The sequence below is a fragment of the Osmia bicornis genome, chromosome 5, assembly GCF_907164935.1.
Source record: "Osmia bicornis bicornis chromosome 5, iOsmBic2.1, whole genome shotgun sequence".
NCBI classification, from domain to species: domain Eukaryota; kingdom Metazoa; phylum Arthropoda; class Insecta; order Hymenoptera; family Megachilidae; genus Osmia; species Osmia bicornis.
The window spans coordinates 8652956-8678730 of record NC_060220.1 but is presented as its reverse complement, the minus strand read 5'-3'; the positions used below and the strand labels follow the sequence as shown (position 1 = coordinate 8678730).

Below are 25775 nucleotides of genomic sequence, written 5' to 3'. Positions count from 1 at the left end.
ATTGAGAAGGTTATAATCAATATATCAAATACAAATTCTTAAAAAAAAATTAATTCGATGATGAAAATATTATATTTTATCTAAACAGACACAAATGACTACATATTGAGATATATAAATACATAGATAGTAAATATCGAATAATAAGAAATCATTTGTACAACTGACTCTTGTTATATTGCCATATGAGAGATTCAATCTTCACAGGAATTTTCAAACATTTTAGTGCCACTCCATCATCGTATCTTATGGAAATGATACTCTTCCATTTCCCTTCACTCTCCAAATGAAAGTTTGAAAGTATAAAAAATTTTCCACTCTTACACTCTCGTTCGTGGCAATATAACGAGAGCCTACTGTACTAAGAGCGTTTGTTACGCTCCGAGAAGGGCCAAGAGTGAATGACCTCTTATTGTTTGGTAGTGCTTTCTGGGTGCGCGAACGTACCTACACGGGATCCGATGCATGAGTGTGAGTCTCTGATCACGCCCAGGAAGTCGGCCACCTAATCTTCAATCGTGTAAAGGGGCTCTCAGACAATCAATACCTATACCTATAATGTCGATTTTTATTTTAGTATTGGCAATATTATTAAATGCAAAAGGAAATAAATTAACGTATTGTCATTACTTAAAATATTGACGAGACAAGGGTCATTTTGACCCTTTCTAACTTGAACACTAAAATATTTTTAATAATTAAAAATTATATTATTTCATTTTCTGAATCACTTTTAATATTAATGTCACTGAAATTGGGATTTTGAGAATTCCTGCTTCTCATATATTGCCATTTTATAAATGCCTTTTTAAGTAGAAAAGCTTATCTATTAGACCTTTATACTCGTGTAATTCCATTCAGAATCATTAACAGAGGATTTATAAAAATTCTATGCGGCATTGCAATGACTTCATTAAAACACAAATCTTTATTTCTAATCTGAATGAATAAATTAATTCTAATGAATAGTAAATCAGAAGCACATTTAAAAAGGAGGATTTCAGTAATAGGATGGTATATATTACAAGAAGTGTCGAAGCAACATTTGACCGTGTCACTCTTGTTAGTTATACGATAATAATTCATTACGACCTTGCGCTGCGCTCCTAACAGAAACCGGGACTATTAATTAGTAAGACGATTGCGAGTTTCTATCAGCACATACTTTATTTGTTTCTAATGGAGGAAAACCGACTAATAGTGTATCGCTGTGTCAGTCGATAAATCCGGATCAGCGCCATTGCTGTGTTAATGAGTGCTGCACTCCGTTTTCGCCATCTGGATCGTAAGAAGCACTTTAATAAGCATGCTGTTTTAAGAACCATGATATGCATTTAGACGCATATCTACCGAAGATTGCTACTGTCCGTTAGCAATTATTGTTAGAAACAGGTAATTTATAATAATTAACGAAAACAATTTTCTTCCATTAAAGAACATTTTAATTTTATTCCATTTATAAAGATGTTTTCATAATTTCTTGTATCTATTAGATCAATAATAATTATTGTATCTGGTAACATGCAATTCTGACTCTTTTCTCGCTACACCACTATGGCAACAGATATTTAGCCCATTTAAGAAAACAGTGATGACCTTCGTATCTGAAAAAATGACCTGGAAAAAAAATAAATTTATCAGTGTATTTATCCCATTGAATCGTGCAATTTCACACCAACGCATAGTTTTATAATTTATTATTTAAAAACATATAAGGTGTTTCATTTATCCAGCTGATATATCACCCAGGTTTGAAATAATAAATAAAAATAGGAATATATTTTTTATTTAAAGGTGAAGGCGTAGAAAAGAATTAGAGGTAAATTTTATTTTCTTCAATGCTGTTAGCAATTTTTTATTCTGGGTTTTATTAAATTATTGCATGGAAGACTTCTCTACAGAAAATAGCGAGAATTTTTACTCATTTTTAATAAAAAACTAATTCACTCTTAATTAGTTTAAGCTAAGATAGTAATAAATTTCATATGATAACATATCAATGTTTAGTACCTAACAAAAAAAGATGATAATTTCTGTTTAATCATTTTGCATGCAGAAACACGTAATGCACATTTTTTTCCGTTCGGATAATCGACGAAATTGTATATCAGTTCGTTAGGCTGCTCTTTGAGGTCGGTCTGAAAATAGAGAATGCATAAGGATATCGTATTCCTTGGCCGTTTATCATCTTCCCGCTCTCGGCTTAATTATTTGCTAATCACTTGAAGCTCTCGATAAATTCTGCTCTGGACATTGTCCAGTCTCGGCTGTAAGCTGTTTTTATGCCTCGTCCCGTTCTTCCCAGGTGCAACTCTTTCTGCTCGCGTGGGCACGTGCACGTGTACATTCGTCAAGTCCTACGCATATTTAACAACAGGCACGCAAACTCGTTAAAGTAACTAGAGAAATTATTAAGATGTTTTTTCTTTTTTTAATTAGAATAAACATTAAATGTTAAGTAGGATCATGTTGATGCTGTTATTACCTTCTTCTATTAAATTAAAATCATTATAATACGGTGTATCGATTTGCTGATATTGCTAGCCTTATTTGGTATGCCTGGTGAGACAGGGTTGGAAATATTTAATTTAAAAAAAACGGGATTCCTAATACCACGTATCGAGAAGTTATTGCCGGTAATTGATTGTACAGTTACTGGCCATGGAGTAAGTAAAAATGATGATAAAATAAGTATTCATATGTTCAAATTAGCATGAAAATTTGCCTCTTCATGACTGTAATTTGCACCGTATCGTAACATGAATTCAGGATCCCGTTTTCTTCACTCGCCTCTATAATTACAGCCACTTTTTCATTCGATAACGTTCTTTATTTTCTGATCTTGGTTAATTGATTCTAAATCGCACCTTAAGATCTCGAAACGATTGAATAACATTCTGTTTTTATTTTTAAAAGCACCAGTATGTATCTTTTTATTTTGTCAAAGTAAACAAAATTATTTGTAATAATAGATACCTTTCGAACGCCCACTGTGTATACCAGAGCGGTAAAAAATATTTACATATTTTTAAAAAGAAGTAGTTTATCGCGTGGCTAAAAATATTTCGATTTCTCCGAATTTTATAAAATTATAGAACCCAAGTGAAAGTAGAAATGGCGGTGTTGTATGGATGCAGTGGAAGTGACGGGCACAAAAATAAGAAGTACCCAGAAGGCTATTCAGTTACAAAATTATTTTATTTACATTTACATACTGAATTACTTAATTAAACAAGTAAATGTACGAAAGCTTTTTTCTACGAAAATAAGTCCTACTCAAATCCTCATTTTATAATTCTCAGTTCCTATGAGTATATCATCATTTCCAATAACTATTAGCTCATAAAATTAGATTTTTTAATTTATGCCAAATGGAATTGAAGATCACCAAATCCACCCAACCTTGAAATTCACGTTTATGATGCTGGACCACTCATGGGGAGTAAGTTTCCCGAGAAGCAGTCAGGGTCCTTGTGCCACTTGGTGAAATGGGGTCAATTGAAGTTGGTCGTTTGTTTCGGTATAATGATTTTATTGCGTACTCTGCTCTTTGTTCGTTTAGAAGACATCACGGTAGTTTGGCATCAATGTTAATCCTCTATAAACCACGTAATCATATTTTGTATTTTCTCAATTTCATTAAAAAATATTTTTATCAATACTATTAGAATATATATAAAAAGTCACTAATCTTGTGTGGCCCAAAGTAAAGTTCAATCCTCGGATGAATTGTATTTCATTTAAATTGCTCCAAGAGTCCACACTCTGTACCTTAACATCAGTAAATCTTACACTATTTTCTACTCTTCAAACCTAATCATCATTCATCATTGAAACAACCACGTACGATCGATTCATCGTGTCTCCAATGAGAAACACACTCGATTCTTCACTGTACGTCCTCAAGGTTACTATTCAAACATAGTTTCAGTTGTAGGTCGGCATAGATAAGGAACCGTGATACGAAACTTCTGATCATCGTATCGAGAACATCTGTTTCTTCATATGGAATCGGTGTTTATACACGATCCCCGTACACCGATTCTCGTCTATCGGAAGTCTAGGCGTGCGTGATAGATAATGGTTATGCAAGAAGTCGCTTCGAGGCTGTTGGTCCGCGTACTCGTACAGCGATATTACTGCGGCAACGGGAACGCCCTGGCTTTGACGAGATGCCGTGGGCTGTTTCGGACATCCGCGAACTTCTTTCTGTATTTATGGTCTAGATAAAGAAAGTTTACGATACCGATAGGGATCGAGAGTGTCGGTGGGGCGAGGTGTAACCCGAGCCAGGAGAGAAGTTCCCGAGAGAGAAGCTTTTGCATGCCGTAGGCACGATGGTTTCTTGTTGCGTTCTCCGCGCGTAATAATACGGCAAGGTCCTTCTTTCTAGGTGCGTCCCGACGGTCTAGCTGCATAATTATTCTCCAGCGACACGCGATGCTGTGGAATATTTTCTGTTAGTTTCTTTACCACCGACTTACCTCATTAATTTTAACTTCTTAATCCATGGACGACGGACCATGGAGAGAGCCCTAATTTTAATTTAATTTCGCGTTTCATGTTATCTTCATTTTTTAAATTTCACACCGTGCCTTTAAAAATTATTGCTTTCTGCTTTCAGATTTTTTAAATATAAATAAAAGGAAGTATTGCATAGAATTTTGTGACAATTGGCTAAATGTACTGAAAATTACTATTTTAGTTCAATATTATTGACTGAGGTATTTCAAAATATCTCGTCATTTTATAAATTTAATTTACGTTTCGTAAAAGCTTTTAACTATCACGCAATGATGCTTTGTATTTACGAATTTTACGCTGCAAAATGTCGGATCACCGACCACCAGGTAAGCAGAGCTGGTTCTCTGCCAATGGTATTTATATTGTTCTAATTTTCACGCAGCCCCTTGCGATTAGATTGAAATCTCAAAACTGTTTTCTCCAGATTTTGGAAAAATGATTTTGTTGAACACTCCCATCAATGATACTCAGCAATATCCTAAATCATAATTCATGATAATCTTCATTACCATGAATCCGCTTATTTCCCCTTTGAGGCTTTCCAGAGTCGAAATTCTGCTTTAAATGGAATTTGTCCCGTGAGAACTTTTGATCAGGAGCTTGAATTGGACCTTCTCCCAAAATTCATCCAAATCCGTCGAGAGCCAATTTCCATAAGATCGGTGCGGGGTCTTTTATAAAATAAATTATTTATATTCAAATATAATATCATATATTATAATACAATACACAATATAATGTATTATTTATTATATTTTTTCACACATTTATATTTCATCTTTTTTTTTTTAAATTTTGTTTCTTAATTGAAAAATCGATGAATACGATGTATCAGTGCATGATCGGTTTGGGCAAGCGAGTCATGGTGGTCATCTATCACGCTCCATTTCTTGACCAATTGCTTTCGATGATCGGCTATGGCCAGCTCGGCGCCAAAAATAATTGCCAGAGCTCTGCGATTGCAAGGCAGAAGGCGAAACGAGGGCGTTTCTTCCTCTTCGTCTTCGTGTGTACGTTTCTGCGTTGCTTTCCTGCTGAGGCTCTTTTTATTTTCATCCTTTCGTTGCTTCACGTTCGAGTGCACATGGATCGGTGCAACAATGGGCCTCAGGGAAAGGTAAGAACGATCAACAGATTATGACGTGGGCAAAAAGATTTTTAAATGAACGTCCTTATTTATTTGATTCACTTTAGCGATTCATTATTAAATTCTAATTTTATAATCCATATTATGGTACAATATTTCTTAAAAATTCACTTTTCTTAATTATATATTTATTTTTCTTAATTAATATGTTTGAAACATTTCATGAAACATTTTGCGTATTTAAATATCATTACGTAGATCGAGATGACCATCCGTTTTCCTGTACTCGTTCTTACTATTAGAATTGTGGCTGTGAGCCAACCTTGTGATCCATGCTCAAATTTCCCTCCATGTCATTAACGCAAGTTCATTTTTATCACCTTGTTTACAAACAAGTTATAATTAGTAACAACGAGCAATTAATACCTACTTGTGATTAAGCATCTGTGCATCAGGTAGTAATAAATAAAAAACAAAGGAAGATCTTCGAACGTTATATATTCCCTATAATATAGCCTTATGAGCCTTAAATCATAAAAAAAAAATATAGGTGTAAAACTTACGTTTCAATGGCACGTGATAATCACGATTTAAAGATCGTGACGATAAGTTCCGAGAATTTTTCGATCGATCCCTTCTGATCAGGCGATTTACCGGTGTTTCTGAATGGCGAAGGAGGATCTATAAATCTGGCTTATGGAATTTAAAAGCGTATAAATAGAACGGGCGAGCGTTATTTTCATTCAAGGATGCTGCGACGTAGGATTACACGTCACGGTGTGTGACCGTCGATCCACGTAATTTGAGGCTATTACAACAACAATATTGTAATGGTAGTTGGAAGTTTAACCGTAGGGGATAATAATATGATTGTGCGCCTAATACATGGCGCGAGTAACTCCGTGCCTTTCAAAGTGTAAGGGCAACGAAGAAGAAGGCGATGTTCGATAGAATTACGGCCGCTTTTCCTCGCACGTTCGCGCGGCTGATCCGATGATAAATGAAGTCACTGGATGATTTTTTTTTTTTTCTGCACACGCGTGTCGGTCGACGTCGACATCACCGGTAAACAGGACAGACGTTCGTTTAGATTTATGCGAGTCGTTGCATCTTGCAGCTGTTTCTTCGCGGTTATTTTTTTCGCCGGGATTGAATTAAGTTCAATCGATTTCTTTCTTTGTATTCTCGGCTTCGCGGAAGCCATTTAACACTTGAATGCCGCGGGACACATTGGTCACCGCCATTACAAATTTATTGTAATTATAATTTCATAAATGAAAGATATTCATTTCTTGAAGAAATTAAAAGTTCGTTAAGATTTAACAAAGTCTCAAATCTGAAATTTTATTAAAGAGAAAAGGCTACATTTTTTTCTCTTTTTCTCTTTTGCATAAAACAGAACGATCCATTCTGTCAATAGAAATAAAAGATTATTTTTTGAATTTGCAGGCAAACACCGAGAGTCGGGAGTCGGAAGAACAGGGTAGCAGCACGACCTCGCCCTCGGAGGGCAGGCACGCCGACGGGACATCCGGCTCGTCCGTCCTTGTGATGGGCAGCACGGACTCGGCGGGCAGCGCCCACAGCGGCGGCCCTTCCTGTGGCCTGGTCAGCTCCCTCTTCCCGAGCAGTTGCCGTGGACGCGCGGAAGCCTTCGCGAGACGTCTTCATCGACGATTGACGTCTCTCGGCAGTGAGGATGTTTCCCAGCGAAACAAAGATCCTACCAATCCAAAGGAGACCTCCTGGTTACGCTCATCCTCGACAACAAAGCCGATGGTGAACAATGCTTCGACCAATCACGTCCTACAACACCAGCCGCGTCACAATCCTGACACAGAGCTGTGTTACGACTTCGATCTGGATTTCGAAGATGGCCTCAGTTCGCCCGCCGAAGAGGCGACTGCAGCGGAGATGGCGGACCTGGTCGTGAATCCCGAAGTACTGAAAAATCATCGCGATCTACGTCACGGTTCGCCAAACGGCTCGAAAACTATGTATTCGAGCTTGGATTCCGAGTCTGGCTACGTGTACGCGTCACCTCTGATGGAAAGATCACCGGACAGTGACTCGTCGGATATATACTTCGATCCAGAGTCATCGGACGTGGAGAAAGCGAAGAACGAGGTGTACTTTGACCCCGTAACCACGTCCGACAGCGAAATGACTACCTCGAATCTTTCCAACGGCTGCGAGCCGACGAAGATGAAGAACGTGTCGTATCGCAGGAGGCAAGAGACGAAGATGGAACAGTCGGAGGACACGTCGGAATCCACTTCCTCGATTCCAAGGAACAGTTTCAGCAACGAGGAATCACAGAACAACGAACTGATATGTAATTCGAAGGACTCGAACGAGAGGAGCTCTTTGGAGACCACCTCGCTCAGTCACGAATCACTTTGGAGTACCTTCGACGAAAGCACGATGTCTCTTCAGGACGAAAGTCCCTCCAGAATCAGTTCCGGGCTAACCGCCTTTCCGAATCGACTTCCCAAGTCACATTCCGATTCTGAGATTCCTACCCACGGACCTATGCTAGTGATTTCTTGCGAATTGGACAGAAGGGACAAGGTCGACCAAGGTGTCGACGAGGTTGATTTCGTGAACGGGCTGTCAGAAAATGGCAAGTTGGAGAATATAAAGAACGTAAGGAACCTGGAAATGAAAGAAGAATCCACGGATTCTTCGGAGAACACCACCGAAGAAGAACTTCCTTATGACGAGGAGAAACCCAGCGTCTCGTTGGTGCAGCAGAACAACCTTAGTTTGAAAGTGGAAGAAAACGCTGTCGAGACGGGGAATGGTTCGACGTATAGCAGTATGATCAGTATTCCTGGTGCTCTAACTCTGGAGTATCCCACGGGAGAAAGAGTGATAGAGGCAACGGTGAAGAACGAGGTACAGTTACAAATCGAGAACGGCTCTGTGGCGAACAGCAGCGACGAGGACAAGATGTGTCTGCTGTTGAAGAAGCTGACGACCGACTCAACGGCGGATGACGTCCAGGAGGCTACTCAAGAACCTCAAGGAAACATCGAGGAAGAGGAGGAAGAGGAAGGTGAGAGACCGCAGAAGATCAGACGGTCTTCGTCCCTGAAAACGGGAAAGACACCGCCTGGAACACCTGGAAGGAAGAAGATCGTCAGATTCGCGGATGTCCTTGGTCTGGACTTGGCTGACGTGCGAACCTTCCTCGACGAGATCCCGAAGATTCCCAACTCAGCCTACAGTGACCTGATCTACGACGACATCTTCCAGAAGGACAGCAGTCCAGTGACCAGTATACCAAACATTTGGGGAGACAGGTACACGGATAGCAGACGAGGGTCCACCTACTCGCTGCCGTCTCGCAAACTGGACAGAACTTTGATGCCTTTGTTCCAGCAACCTGGCGGTTTGCCTAACTTTCTCGAGTTGGTCCGCGAGCGTCGGGTATGCCTGGAGAACGTGCTCGTCCAAGATCCTATCTCCATGTGCATCCAGGGCACAGTGCGCGTGATCAATTTGGACTTTCACAAATCGGTGCACATCAGATACACGTTGAACTCTTGGAGGAATTTCAGCGATCTACAAGCGATATACGTGCCGAACTCGTGCGACGGTTTCAGCGACAAATTCTCGTTCGTCCTGTATTGTCACACGTTGCCGGTCGGTCAGAGACTGGAGTTTGCGGTACGGTTCCAATGCAAAGGTGAACAGTACTGGGATAACAATGCCGGGGCCAATTACTGCTTCCAATGTTTGCCAGCCTCCTCTGCTATCGATTACATACCGATCACCGCGCAAGAGAATCAACACCACGAATGGTCACCGATGTTCTACTGATGGACGTGCAGGCCGTTGATGTTTGCGCGGGCTGCCATGTTTCGCGGAGGCGAAGCGGTCTAAAGTGAAGCCGAATAAGGCTAACAAGCGACATAGAGAGAGAGAGCCTAAGGATGAATAAACGTTCCTAAAGTGTACCCTACTGTTGTACATAACTGTTCTGAAGGAGCCGGTGGAGGAACGGGAGGTGGGAATCGGAAAGCAGGGACAGCACTGGCGTCAATTATTCTTTCCTGCCATTTCCCGACCAGCCTTTAAGTGGACTGGAAGAACTTGACGCACCTGTTAGACTGACATTTTTTTTACACGTTTGTTGTTCCTTGTTTGCGCTCGAATATACAGGGTGTCCTAAAAAGATCCTGGAATTCATGAGTCCTTCGTGGCAAAGCGAATCGAAATATCCTTTAACAATTTGCAGTCTGTGTTTTCAAGGTGTGAACAATAGAAAATTTGCTGCTCCAGAGCACAGAGTACTGCCAGATAGGAAGAAATCAATTCTCAAAGCACAACAAATTTTTATTGTTCAATAGTGCTTGTCATTCTATGTGCGTATAAACGAAGCCACAGACTGTAAAATGATAAAGGATTTTTTTTTTAATTTGCTTTTCTCCACTGAGGTTGTTTTTGGGACATTCTGTGGGTTATTAATAAACGCCTCGATGCATGAGCGGCAGACAGCTGGCTGAGGAGTAAGACGCTTCTGATATGCTTGTTCTTCGAGATGAAAATGAAGTCTGGTATTTGAAGTGTCTTTGAAGAACCGAAGAAAGATTGAACAGGAATCATTCTAAGAAGAGCATGGAGATTATTTTCACGTTCCTAGAAAGTACCTAATTGTACAGACTTCGCGACGCAACTGAGCCTAATACGTCTGTAAGACTTACCAATGATGGTACAAGGTCTTGAGACGGAAGTCGAGGAACTCTGTCGTTTCGACAGGGTTGTAATTATGAAAAATTTCTATTTTATGGATTGAAATGTCTGTTAAGACGCTTTTAGGATGGTACTGCTTTTCGAGGAGGCAAAATTGAAGGCTCACTTTATTTTATCTTTCTTCTTAATTTTAACGATATTTTACTTTTAATTTTAACGATATCTTGTACAAATACTCCTGAAATAACTCGATAAGGTTGAAAACATATCTTTTTAGCAAGCTCAGCCACGACCAATCTGATCTTCTTTACAAAAGCCATATTTTTTTAGAATCTACTTTTACTTATAGACATTTGGTTTCGAAGTTTCCTCTTCATCAATCAAAACGTTCAATTTGTGCCAATTTGATTCAGTGCCATTATACGAATTCATCGAGAAAAATATTTTTATGAACAGTCGCGTAATTAGGCAGGGGCCAAGATGGACCTGGGCCCCATAGAAATGTGGATTGTTCCTTCCCAAAAAATTTGAAGATACTAAAATTCTAGAATTCTAAAATTTCACGATATATGAATACCCGAATTTCAGAGTTTCAATTCCCAAAATTAAAAAATTTTAGAATTTTAGAATTTTAGAGTTGCAAAATTTCAAAAATCCTAAGGAACCAGGCCCACCCTAGAAGAAGGTCCAATTTACGTCACTGCTTCTGAATCACTTCGAAACACATATATCATATACACAGATTCTTAAATGTGATAATTTATAATCATGAGATATCGTACTGCCCTTCGGCGTGTTTTATTCTTTTATTATATTATTTCAAAAATTCTAATTCTTTATCAGAGATTTAGCAATTTTATTCGCGTATGAAACTACATATATACTCGATGTACAAAACGTTGGGGCACCAAAAATGCGACGAAATTTTCCCGCAAGAGTAATGTAATAATAGTCCTTTAGATTTAGATGATTTTACACTCGTGTACATAGAATCTGTTTTTCTCTTTTTTTTTTTATTTCGACGTTAACTAGCTTTATAAGATAATCGATTTGATTAAAAGGTTTATTGTTTTTGTTGATTATAAAAAGATAATGAAATACACGAAGGTACATTTTCGTTTTTTAATTTCATTCGAAGAACTGTGTGCACGTTTCGTTCATTTTTGTGCAGCCCCATCATCAATGGTTTGAGTGACTAACGAACGAACTATTTGCGCTGAAGTGTGCGAAGTAGAACGATGAGAACAAGACATTAGTGTTTTGACACCTATTCGTGTATAAAGACTGTAAGTGAAAAACAGCAACTTTGTCTCTCGTCGTTATATATGTTAAATGTACAGTGCCGGATTAACGGGAAATCTAAGGGTTGGCGGGGCAATAGTTCCGGGCTCCGTCATAATTCATTTACTTTGTTCAAAAATATTGAATGCAATGTTTTTTTTATTGCTACTGTTTTTCTTTACAATTAAATGTTACTTAATTTTATTTAAAATAAATTTTAATTTTTGAACCAAATTTATCAACAAAGGAGGGCCCTCGAAAGTTTCATAGCCCCGTGCCCAAGAAACCTTAATCCGGTCCTGAATATATAAAAATGCAATCATCATATTGCGACATGATCATTTGTCGAACGACAGACCACGTTAACGACCGACCAAACGAAGTATCGTTCAATTACGTCGTAGTGCTCGAAATCAGAAGATACTGATAAATATTTCATCCCAGCATTATTTTGATAACGTTAAGCGTTTGTTTTTTTAACCCTGATTACCAGCTGGTCCAAGCGGAGTCAGCGGCGCTGATAATTGCAATATAATACAGAAACGAACGAGGATATTAAAGATTATTAATATATTGTTAAAGCGACGTTTATAGATATATCCAGATATTTTGTAACAGTTTTGAAGTACAGAGATGTGTATATGCTATTCGTAAATTGTATATAAGCGGCGTCAGTATTGGTGGTGAGTGTGTCTCGATGACGAGTCATTTTTATCCATTCTTCGAGCTGTTCGAAGATTCTTAATTGTAAATATTTATATATTTTATCACGGTGTTTGCATGGTAATCATGTCTATAGCTTCCTATATTTTCTTTTTTTATTTTTGGTCGCTATTATGACCTCTTTTATAATTTTATATACTGCTGTTTTAACGCGTTCGCTGTCGGCGGCTCCGAACGGAGTCGATCGGCAGTGTTCGGCAGTATTCGGTTATGTTTGGCAGTGTTCGACAGCGTTCGACAGTGTTCGGCATCCTTCGTCGTCGCGCGCCGACAACGAACGTGTTAACCGTCTTGTTTTATTTTGTAGTGTTTTAATTTTTATTCTGGGGCAAACTACTATCGTTATTTTTCAATGTATTAATAACATTAAATACAGTAGATAATATAGTCGCGATGAAATATAATTTTTAAAAGGATCCCTTTGTTAAAGAAGGTATTCTTTAATTTAGACGCATTGTAACCACCATTATTGAGGCCCCCGATATTTACACACATATTTACTCGATACACAATGAAAGCCTTTTCTAGTTATTCTATGTACATATTACGTATCGAAATGATGTCGACTTCTATTCTGGTTAACGAGAGAAACGATATTCTTTCACGCGTTTAGAGCAATGACGTTATTAAGATTTATGAACACGGTTATATCACTGGCAACACAAATTAAAATATTTTAATTGTTACGAAAGCTCGAACCTGTTGTTGAATATACGAGATGTTTCATTAATTCTTTTCAACAAAATCTTCACTGCAGGAATCTTTTATATTATGAGGGGAATCTGATTTTGCTCCTAATAATGTAATTTTGAGGCTTATTTTAAATTGTAAATAAAGAAATATTTTTTTCCATGTTTTAATTAATGTAGATAATTATTTATATAGAATATTTCATACATAAACAGTTATAGTAAAATTGGATTGTTTTTTATAATTGGAAAATAAATAATATTATGTTTTGTAATCCTCTTAAGCCCAGAAATTTTAAGAGATATAAATTGTTTTTAAAATAAAGTAGATATTTAAATAAAAAAATAACATGCAGGAAGATACGAACTGAATATTAAAATTGAGATTTGATAATAACATTATTTGAGTTTTTTGAATTATACTTTTATTTATATTCTGTAGAGCACAAAATTCCATCTCTTTTTCGTATAAAAGATTTCATATAAGAATTTTGCAACAGAATTACTGAAACGTTCTCCATAAATGCAATTTCTACGTGCGAAAAATTCGTATAACAAAAGCAATTTATATTATTAATCATTGTTAATTCATGAATCGTACATTACACATGATAAGAGTGTCATCAAACAAGACAAAATTCTGTTACTCATTAAATCATAAATTCTATTTTAGAAATTCTATCAGATGTACAAATTAATTCGATGCCTTTTTTCAATTGAAAAAGTTATTTTTAAAAAGTCAACGTAACTTATTCTCTTACAACACTTATAGTAGCATTTCAAATTAACAAAATGTGTAGAAAAATAAAAAATTTAAATTTACAATAATAATTCAGAAAGCGTAATGTTAATGACATCGAATTCATTTGTACAATATTGAGCAAAGTTGACCTCTCTAGAGAAAATGGCGATATAAGCAAAAGTTAGAATATTATAAAGATTAATACAGAATTAAGTAATATAAGTAATACAATAAATATCCATTCAAATTATCCCACATAAACGTTTATATGCAAGTGATGGGGGCCATAGGCCTGTATACATGCGATCTCTCCCATATCGTCAGTTTCCTCGGCAACGCCGGAGGGGTAGGCTGGGAGCCCGCCGAAAGAGAAACCTACACGGATTGGTGGGAATTTGGGGATGTGGAAAGTGGGGGAAGCCTACGGGTGGAGGCGGAGCCTCCGACTTCGCCATTTTCTGTGGGGAAGCCCACCATGCTCGGTATTGTACACCTAATATTACAGTGGCTACTTTGGATGTCACATTATAACGAGAGATGATGCACTGACGATGAGCTACAGCGTGAGCGAACTATTTTTGTTAACGTTTCAAAAGTTATTGTCGTCACCGCGTGCGTAAGATTCTCTCAAGGGTAGCGGGTCGGAATTTCACGTAAAACGTATAATTTCGTGGCGGAGAATTGATTTTCATGGCAGCTACGACATTCGAGGGAATCTTACGTCATCGAGGAACTGAAACATTGTGTCACGTTGGTCTCGAACGTAGAAACAATTTGACACCGTGCCATTTTTCTTGGCTCGACTCGTCATTGAACAGCATCAGAGCGTAGGCTTTTTAGATATTTATTTTTGTACCAATCGAAAAATTCTTTTTTTAAACGCAAGTCAGAGTGAGAGATACGATATCAGTTTCATTATAAAAAGTAGCGAAAGTAATAAATAGATAAAAATAAAAATGGTAAAATAATGGTACGTATACATTCAACTGTTAACTCCCAAAGGATTAAATTATATTTACTTTTTATTTTAATTTTTAAATTAAAATTTTTTTTAAATAAACTGTTTCTACGTTCGTGGACACGAAGGAAAATGATAATTGTATCGAATAGTATAATTTTATATGTAATGTACACGTAAGCATACGTTGCACCTCTAGTCCATAGAGCCGTGAGCTTTCGTCCAATTACCAAGCCTTTTGCAGTTTCTAAAAAAAAAAAATTAACGAACGAATTGAAATCTATATTGTTAAAGTGTTAAAAAGCGCGAAAGACTGCATGTGTGTATGTGTTTATTTGATTTGTGTGAATGAAATTACGAGAGCGAACGAATGAAAGGGCCTGGAGATACGTATCGATAAATCTCTATGTCCAATCTATAAGAATTATTTTTATTTTATATTCTTTGTTCCTTTCCTTTTCTATCGGGAGAAAAGGAAAAATTTGCTTGTTTTTTTTCTTTTTTGTTTTCGTTTAATTTCGGCTGTGAAACGAATGGATAACAATTAGTAATGGGCAGCCTTTGAATTAGAAATTATCTTTGCAAATTAACATCGTTGTTTGCTGTTGTCTGTTTATTTCCTTTATTTTCTTAACGCTAGAACAACCAATTTCGAATCAATCCATCAGTTTAATGAGTATTTTCAATTAATGATCTCAATATAAGTCAATATATACGTTTCGACAAAGGATTTAATAAAATTAGTTTTAATATTTAATAAATATATTTGTATAAATAAATTATTGCATGAGATTACTAAATTCGTCATTTTACCAAATTTCGGTGTATCTAGATAACTAATGGAAAATAAATTCTTTTAAAATCATCATTACGAAAAAAGCATACTTATCAATTTGTTTTTTTTTTTTAATATCAAATGAGAAATCTGAAATGGTTGTTCTAATGTTAATCCTATTTCTAGTAATTGCAAGCTCGTCCATATTCCTTTTTTAAAAATTCATGTCAATCATTTAAATCATTGTCATTTCTTTTCTGTTTCTTCATTTTTATTTTTTTTTTTTTCATAATTTCATTGAAGTAAAAAGTTTAAACTGAATTATCTGCAGAAGGTTGTTTTACCTGATGATTTTTTACATTTTAATTAGCTACCGTTTATTGAGGGAGCTCGAAAGCGCGGATCTATGGTTTCACGTTAAATCAAAAACAAGACTGAGCGGGAAAATCTTGATAGAAACTTGTACTTTGTTTTCCTACGCATAGATCGAGTGAATTTCTTAATCTTCTAAATTAGAGGTGCGCGAGAATCTAAAAATTATATCATTTTGTTATAAAAGATGTAGTGTGATTTATATAATTACCTAACTAAAATTATTTAAATATGTAATTTTGGATTGTTCCTTGATGTTCCGTCGTGTGGAAATTGGAATCGTATGCAAAAGATGGAATATGAATTGGGTTGTAAAAAATACTATTCAGTATCTTAGATGAGATATTTTACAACTAATATTTAACCCTCGAATCCTTTCTGATTTATTAACAATTCAAATTTAATTTTCAATTCTACTGTGTTCTTATTTTCTAAATTTTTGATTATTTTTTTAAATGTTGTATTTGGAAATTTTTATTTCCAATTTTAATTGATGCACTTTTGCATTACACTTCATAATTGGGCCACTTACTGTCATTCGAGGGTTAATAAAATAAATGATAAAGATTTTCTTTCCAATAAATTTTTTATTATTCAATAGAATTTACATTCAAAAAATCTCACTGATGTGTTATACTTTGTTCGACAATAAATGAGAATGTGATTTAAAATTTGCAAAACTGAGCAATCAGTATTGCACAGAAAGTATCACTGATACAAGATAATCGCTGTATTCTGTACTTTCGATCATTCGAAGGCCACTATGAAATAATTACGCTCGTAAAAGCACGTATTTTATTTGCACAAACTTCTTCGCGAGTGTAAAAATAGCTGGTGCCTTTCGATACGGTCATACATATATATTTTTTTGCTTATGAATCACACGTTTCGGATATTTGCGACAGGTCAGTGATTTTGCTTATCAGACGTATCGTTTAATCATGAATTCTCCTTGATAATTATGTATAGTATCGAGCAAAGTAAGCTTCCCTGAGATAGATGGCGTTACAGGGAAAGAAAAAATTCTTAAAATTTTAATTTTTTACAATATTAATATTAAAAATGATTTAGAATTAAAATAATATCATTTTTCATTATTAAACATTATAAAATTTAGTATAAAATTAAGAAAAATGTATCATGAAACAAATATCAATTCAAATTCTCCCGCGCAAAATGTTCATAGGCAAGTGGTGGGGGCATAGACTTGTATATATACGGGGTCTCTTCCCCTGCATCGTCATTCTCCTCGGGATCGCCGACGGGAAAGGACGAGAACCCGGAGAGAACCGGGAATTCGGGAATGTGGGAAGATAGCGAAATTGATGGGTATAACAGGGAACTTGTGGGGGTGGAGGAGCCACCGTTTTACTTTGCTCGGTGCTGTACATATTTATTCTATAAATTTGTTATGTATAGTGGATTTTGGATACCATAATGCAATAACACTATTCTCAATATGATTTTATGTAATATTTTATGATTTTTATACAGTGAATATAATTATTTTACTGCTCGATGTTTTGCCACAGAAAATTATTGTATAATTAGATGAAAATAATTTGTTAACTAAACTTTTCATAAATCAATTCTTGCAATTAACTTAATTTATTTTTAACAAACTTAAGTTAAACAGGGTAACACAATTTTTTAAAATTTATTTTTATTGAAAATCACTTTGTTTAAATCTTAAACAATTTTTTCTATCTCTTCTACTCTGATTATGTGTTCAACACGGAGTTAATGGAAATTGATTTCTGAAAAGTTCCTGAAAATTTTCTTAAACCTAAGCAATGTTGCTTCAGACTGAAATAACGCTCAGACTACTGTGTACTTTATTAGTAAAAATGGAAACGAGAAGAACCTGTTATTAATAACAAATTGTCTATGTAATATGTAATTGTCTTGTAGCATAGAATTCTATGGATCACTTCCCTTTTCTCTTCCTTCCAGTCCCCGTTAATTGTAAATCGTTAATGAGAATTTATTTTTAATCAAATCTGTTTGTTTGGATGTTTCTTTATAGTTAGGTATGATTTCGTGCTTATTGTTAGACGATCGATTACGGCGTGGGTGACAGCGTTTGAAGATTCTGAGAGAAATGAAGTTGCAACAAAATGAATGATGATGGAGTAATGAAGTATCTATACGTATGAATAAACGTATATAATATATCTGTAACACACGTTCTATATGTTATTAAGACAATAAATGGAAGACCGATCGATAGTTTCTTTCTCTGACCTTATTTATATAGCAAGGTAGATTTAGTCGAAAATGTGATAAATGGTTCATCCAAGTGTAACAATATTATGAAAGATACCGATTGAATATACATTTTGGCGGTATTAATAATTATATTTATAAATTTATAACATCTATTAATTATTAAATTAAAAATCATTGCAATTATCATTTTCCTTATGTATCTAATGTATGTAAGAAAATTTTATTGTATGTTTTCTGTTTATTTTTTCCAGAGGAAATAATTCCTAACAATTATATCATAATTACTGTAACACCCTGTATACATATTTTCTATTTTAGGCGTTTCTTTCAAGAAACATTGAAAGTTAGTATATACACTCTATATAACAAATTAAGTCGCTCGAAATCGTGGAATAGAAAGAAATAAAATACAATTCGAAATGGCAGCTGTTTATTATAAAAACAGAGGAAAAAAGTGAACACTAGAAGACAGTTTAAGTCAACATTAAAAGTCAAATGATCTGATAAGCAGTACCCTACTGTTACCCTGTGTGTTTCTGTTACAACAATTAAGTACCCATTGGTAAAAATAATGTTTGGTCGCTCAGATCAGTCTTCATAATTTTCTTCACTTATTACAAAATAGAAACAATCGAAAAGCGAGATATTCATTGGCATAACTAGGAAGGGGTCAGGGTGGGCCAAGGTGTATCTGGCCCCCCTAAAAATCTTCTGTAAAATTTTTAAATTTCAGAATTTTTATACTTCAGAATTCCAAAATTTCAGTTCGAAAAATTAAAAAATTATTAAGTTCTGAATTCCAAATACTAAAAATTGAAAAATTTCGAAGGGATCTGGCTCATCCCAGAAGAAGCTCCAAGTTACGCCAATGGATACACCTTATTCAGAAACACTTCGCGTGTTTTACAAGTAGGGTGACTTTACATTATCATAAATAAATATTCTTAACGCTTCTTGTCGTGAATATTCGCTGATCTAACGATTTTAACGATCGTGTCACCGTTTCTTTAAATTACATATAACAAGAATAAGGAAAACGATCACAAAATAAAACAGGCACTAGATTCAAGTGTCCCATTCAAATACAAAGCACTCACTCGCGTGGATCACAAAAGGTATAGTTTATTATAACATTTGTTCTTTTCTTTAAATAAATTCATGGAACACAACAATCTGTTCCAAAGTTATCAAACAATTTTCTCTTAAAAACAATGGCTGTCTGTAGCATTTTTTCTTCTTTATTATTGCTTTCTTCTGTAAGGGTCTCCTTTAACCATTTCCTCTACCCACGTTCCTTCGTTGCTTTAGTTTCAAACGTTCTCGAATTCTTTCAGCGGTTGAAAGTACCATTCGTCACTTTCGACGATGAAAAGGCGCAATTACAAACTGTTGGAACCCGATAATGGCGTCTTCTTCGTCAGCTTCAAGGCTCTTAATTGCATGTGCAAACGCTGCTTGCAGAACTGATAGAATTCGATTTCTCGGGTGAAGTTGCTTCGTACCATGTCTTTCACTTCTTCGCTGACCGGGGGCTTGAAGAAGTTCCGGTTAATTCTAGTGAACGCGTTCACTTCATCTGAAAATGAAACATTATTTCACTAACAATCTCGATAATGAATCAAGGATCTACAAGCAAAAGACACCAACAAAGTAATTTACGTTTTTCGGATACAATTTTGAGAAAAACCCATGATAATTATGATACCCATTTACGTACAGGGCGTTTTTAGGGAAAAATTGTAAAAATTTGGCCATTTTAGCCGCAAGAAGTTCCCAAGATCAATTCGAACTTGGGCCATCGCTGTTGACCCTCGAAGGCTGATTTTTCTTTTATTATGAGGTGTTTTGTGTGGAAAGCATTTGTTATCCCGATTACAGCTTAGGACGAGGAAGAGTCAGATGAGAAAATACAAAAGAATTTACCATAGTAGACGTCGGTGGCCCCTTGGAAAAATCCGGGTATGTAATTTTCCAATACCGTGAGAGTGGCATTCACGTCCTCCAGTACACCAACAACAGCATAGTGTTTCTCCACTGCCATTTTCGCTCGTTCTAAGGCCCCTACAGTGTTGAACGGCCTTTCAGGAAATAACAGTTAATATAAGTATCATAGCCATTTGAATTGCTCGCTGATGGAAGGTAAAGAAATAAAAGAGTTAACGATATAATAAAATGTAAACAACACATTTAGATGATTGATTATTGAACTTCCTGGTAATTTCCAGTAGCATACGGGAAGATGAACATTTTTCTACACATAGTAGATCCTTAGCGTTTGTATTTAACCCTTTTGATTCTGATGGATCAGTATAATAACGATAATCTTTTTTGTACAAATGGTTCTTTTTAATGTATGAACAAAAAATTAATTGTTTAATCATTGCAAAGTGTAGCACGCAAAGGAGATTTTTTAATTAACAAATTTTGAAATTGCAGAAAACATAAGTAACTAAAGTTCAAAGGAACTTACGTGCACTTCTCACTGTGACCACAGAAGAAGAGGGTCTGTCTGCGATGATCTCCGATCCCTTCGTGAATTTCGCCCTCCAGGTATCTACATTCACGGTCCGCCTTAAGTACACAGGATTCGAAGTCTTTTTTTAACCAATTGGGATCTGGCAAGGGTAGGTCTGGAAATATTTGCTTTCGCTCGACGTAATACCAAGGTGCTCGTACGTAATAGTACCAGGATATCACTCTCTCAACAGGGTCCCGGACTATGTTGATGTAAATTGGTTGAGGCAGGTTGAACCTGAGGAGAAAATCATTGAGCATTCAACAGGCGGATTGGAAATCGAAGAAGTTCTTGGTAAGTTGTCTCGTTCTAATTTTAAGTTCCTTTCTACTTTTGTAACAAACCACGGTTCTTTATTATATTTCATATTGTTGCTCCGTTTTATGCATTTATACTAGACTCTCGTTATATTGCCGCGGTGGAGACTGCAGCTGGTCGTAGGGGTGAAAAAAATATCAAGCTTCCAAATTTTCAGTTAAAGGGGAAAAAAAGAAAAATGTATCATTTTCGTAGGTTGTGATGGAGAAAAAATGGCATTAGTATCCTTGAAAATCGCTCAAGAGCCAATATAACGAGAGTCTACTGTATAATTTTATTTTCTTAGTTATTAGGGAAATAGACCGAAACTGTAGAAAAATGTTTATTTATTAAATTTTATTTAATTTAATACTTACTCGGTGAAATTGGTGAAACACACATGTTTTATGTATACTGATGGTTCTGCATAACCGCTGACCATCCTGGCAAGTTGAAGCTAAAAGTGAAGACAATATTAAGTGGTAATGTTACAATTGATTTGTTAAAATATTCAATTATTTTGCTTTTAACACCTGTTCAATGGGCGCAAGACGTATGGTTTCGACTCTCTGCACACGATCTCTGTTGAATGAAAATCCATTCCTCATTGACAACCTCCTCAATAGTTCCATAAAAGTTTGAGAACCCACTTTCGGTACTCGGTTGAAAAAGAGAACCTTTCTGCCAGCTCGTTTTGTGTTATTCAGGGCATCTATGTCCAGAACTTCTAGTTCTTTATACTGAAATCAAATAAATAATATTCGAAAATTTTAGAAATTATATAAACCAAGATGATATTTCATTTTTACACTGCCATACACTCTGTTATCCTAATTTCATTTTTCTGCTGCAACAATGTTCAATGAAAAGTATCATTTCTATTTTTAGTTCCCTCTACATTTTCATTGCTACACACTCGCATATGAATTATCATAACCGTAATTATGTTATCTTCTAATCTTTTTGGTCTAATTAGTTCAACGTGCTTCGGATGAGAATAATTCAAGAGATGCTTCCGCAAGGTTGTTGCAGATATGGAATTTAACCTCGTATGAAATCTTCGACTACCGTTCGATTTCTTACTACCCTGAAATCACGTATCTGCTGCACGATTTCCTTAATGGAACGATAATTGCAGCTTCTTGGATTTGTTCACTACTGTAGTTTAGTTTGTACGAAGAGGTAGAAACATTAAAAATTCACTTTGGCTGCAAAGTTCCATGAACAATTCCAAGTGAATTTATATCTACTAAAAAATTTTCCAAAATTAGGCCATAATTATACCACCGTGGTAATTAACGTGTTTAATAAGTGTAACATTCATTTTAATTCCAAATTATTTTACATTTCAGAATTAGGTAATTTTTATCGCACAGTATGTATTGGATCTACGAGAATTAGCCTCATCTTTTTCTCCCTGTCCACGTCCCAAGGCTTAGCATTACGCTGCAAGTATCTTACGTGATTACATTATTACTACACGGGTTTGCACGCTTCCTCCTTGATTACGGATCCTCTAACCTTCTTCCTACCGTCTTTCTTCCTTGAATTCTCCACCAATTTATGGTCAATCCTTCTGCCCGCGGTATTAAAGGATCGTGACGTAATTTGCTTCGCGGTTATTCGTGTAATACCAAACATTACGAGGTAAGTTTTACAACTGTTTATCCACTGTTTCCTAATAGCTGTGTGCAAACTATATTAGGACTCATTTTAATTCTCGTTTTAGTTTATTTTAAAATAGCATTTCTGCAAAATTCAACAATGTCATTGCCACCGATCGACTCGGTTAGCGGACGATTATGTCATAAATTCAGAGTAACCTTCATGGTTGAGCTCTTTACGCGATGAATGGTTAGACCGAAAGGTAGCAATCTATTTCGCGGTTTCACGCATCGTAGTCACAGTAATGTTTCTTCGCGTTACCTTTCCCTTCTTGTCTGTTTGCATATTTCTATTTCAACCTGGTTTGTACAAAATTGAACCTCTATATCTGAAACTACCCTTAAGAGGTGCAATAAAAATTACCACAATATTTATAAAATAAAAGTTTTTATTTTCTTTCAAATTACAACTTATAGGTAAAAAAGATATAATTTCATTTTTCAAGTGTATCAACGCACTTGTAAGAATTTATATTTAGTTAAAAACGAAAAGAAGAGAAAAAATCCGTAAAAATATATGGATACAGTTTAATCTTGAACCAGAATCTTGATTGTGCTGGTTTTAGATCGAGTTACAGTGTATATAAGTACGCGATCTTGATACGAAACGCATACAAAGTTGGTTCCCAAGAAAATCAAGACCACTCCTGGTCGCAGCTGAGCACTGTTAGCAACAGAGAATAAGCTTCCCGAACCAAGCTTCAGCCATCTGTCTCCTTGACTGATCGGTCAACGTTCTCTTTGGTCATTCTTACTACAGTAGAATCTCGATAGTTGCAAACGAACCTCGTCTGTTGCATTCCGTCATCGCATGGTTGGCACGATAGGAGAAGCTAATCGAATTGTGGTGTAAATCTTATTGTGTATATTTATAAATAAATGTGGAAATTAGAAATTGTAATAAAGCTGCAATTTTCACATGATTTCTCCCATTAACATTTAACAATATCCAAGATAGGCCGTCACAATTATTGAATTTCAGTAACGGAGAAACATATCTCGTAGGAAAGACTGTTTGCATTGTTCTTGCGTGAGTATTCCCAACAACGTCATAACTCATGCCACGCTTCGATACCTCATCTTTACCCCATGTCGTGCAGTTCCTTCTTTGATTAATCGACGCTATAGCTGCTGCGATGGCTATCAAAGTATGTATGCATTCTAAACCAAGAATAATGTATATATAAATGTATACAGGGTGTTCGAAAGTACATTTTAGACGCTCGTTGGTGGTAATAGCAGATTGTTTCGATGTCAAAGACTGTACCCCATCACTCATTGCCAGTCAGTGCCTCGAGCTTAGCCTTGTCATATTACAGCATCAAAAAGAGCAGCAAGCATCCCTGCATCCCTAACATCCCAGCATCCCTTACATATCAGTACTCCTTAAATCCCTGCATTCCTTACATCCCTGCAACCCTTATATCCCTACATCCCTTACGTTTCTACATTCCTTACATTCCAACATCCCTTAGATCCCAGCATCCCTTACATTCCAGTACTCCTTAAATCCCTGCAACCCTTATATCCCTACATCCCTTACGTTTCTACATTCCTTACATTCCAACATCCCTTAGATCCCAGCATCCCTTACATTCCAGTACTCCTTAAATCCCTGCATTCCTTACATCCCTGAAACCCTTATATCCCTACATCCCTTACGTTTCTACATTCCTTACATTCCAACATCCCTTACATCACAGCACCCCTTACATTCCAGTACTCCTTAAATCCCTGCAACCCTTATATCCCTACATCCCTTACGTTTCTACATTCCTTACATTCCAACATCCCTTAGATCCCAGCATCCCTTACATTCCAGTACTCCTTAAATCCCTGCATTCCTTACATCCCTGCAACCCTTATATCCCTACATCCCTTACATTCCAACATCCCTTACATTCCTGTACCAGTTGTTATACCTCTAGATCTCCTATACCCCTGCATCAATTATATCTCTAGCGGAAAAGTTTGATCAAAATTTTTCCCCCAAAAAACCAAAAACAGCGCCCTCTAGTGGCGAAAAAAGGAACTAAAGAACGAATAAATTTTGCGCCCTCTGGTGGACAAAATTTGAACTAAAATTTTCTCGAAAAATCAGCGCCCTCTAGTGGCGGGAAAAGGAACTAAAGAACGAATAAATTTTGCGCCCTCTGGTGGACAAAATTTGAACTAAATTTTTCTCGAAAAATCAGCGCCCTCTAGTGGCGGGAAAAGGAACTAAAGAACGAATAAATTTTGCGCCCTCTGGTGGACAAAATGTGAACTAAATTTTTCTCGAAAAAACAGCGCCCTCTAGTGGCGTAAAGAGGAACTAAAGAACGAATAAATTTTGCGCCCTCTGGTGGAGAAAATTGGAACTAAATTTTTCTCGAAAAAACAGCGCCCCCTAGTGGTGAAAATATAAACTAAATTTAATACAATTTTTCGATTTCTGGTGTGGGAGCATAAGAGATCTGGGAATCTAAGGGATGCAGGGATGTAAGGGATGCAGGGATATAAGAGATACAGGGATGTAAGGGATGCAGGGATGTAAGGGATGCGGTGATTTAGGGGTAATGTTCGCAAGGTGTATGAAAGGGATGAACAAAATAAATACCTGTAAATGGAGGCGTTAGTCCATAAAGAGGAATATTATATAATAATAAGTAACTGAGAAGGATGGTCCGCGCGAGGCCCATAAAGGGAAATAAAGTAATAAATAATTAGAAAGCGTGAGTTTGGCCCATAACGAAGAATAATATAATTAATAACTAAAATGTGTGGACTGTACCCCATAAGGAGGGATAAAAGAATAAATAAGTGGGTAAAGTAAGGCGGGGCCCATAAGGAAGAGTAAAATAAGAAATGAAAGGGAAATGAGAGGGATGAAATCATAAGTTTCTTTCCCCTTTGGTGAACTTATTTAATAAGCAAAAGAAATAAAATACGGAAATTAAATAAACTCCTGAAGAATATTAGAAGTATACGTATGCTTGACAGGTAGATCTGCACCCCTCGGCGGTCGCTGTAAGACTGAGGAAGCAGTACCTCCTTCTAGGTCAAACTTTTCATATTGAGAAGTAATTACTTAGAAAAGAAGGTAAGTACGTTAAATAAATGAAATGAGAAAATAACTCGAGTAAATTAAATAAATAACTGAGAAAAGAAATTACATTCATTAAATAAATCAGAAATAAAATTGGGTGAATGAAATAATAACTCAGTTGCTTTTTAAAATG

At 36.2% G+C, this 25775-nt stretch overlaps 2 protein-coding genes across 8 annotated transcripts in view; one reads left to right on the top strand and one right to left on the bottom strand.

Moving 5' to 3' along the window:
* LOC114872376 (glycogen-binding subunit 76A) overlaps window positions 1-15308 on the top strand; it is a 55733-nt gene extending 40425 nt beyond the window's left edge. For both annotated transcript variants that reach the window (XM_029179502.2, XM_029179503.2), the window contains one exon: window positions 7061-15308. In XM_029179502.2, the coding sequence (XP_029035335.2) occupies window positions 7061-9436 (2376 nt within the window). In that variant the 3' untranslated portion in view covers window positions 9437-15308. The remainder of the gene's footprint in view (window positions 1-7060) is intronic.
* Window positions 15309-17504: 2196 nt separating this feature from the next.
* The window catches only part of LOC114872379 (heparan sulfate 2-O-sulfotransferase pipe), a 37800-nt gene continuing 29529 nt past the window's right edge, over window positions 17505-25775 (bottom strand). For all 6 annotated transcript variants that reach the window (XM_046285931.1, XM_029179511.2, XM_029179513.2 and 3 more), the window contains 5 exons: window positions 21424-21630; window positions 21268-21347; window positions 20549-20830; window positions 20002-20156; window positions 17505-19654 (listed from right to left, as the gene is read on the bottom strand). In XM_046285931.1, the coding sequence (XP_046141887.1) occupies window positions 19458-19654; window positions 20002-20156; window positions 20549-20830; window positions 21268-21347; window positions 21424-21630 (921 nt within the window). In that variant the 3' untranslated portion in view covers window positions 17505-19457. The remainder of the gene's footprint in view (window positions 19655-20001; window positions 20157-20548; window positions 20831-21267; window positions 21348-21423; window positions 21631-25775) is intronic.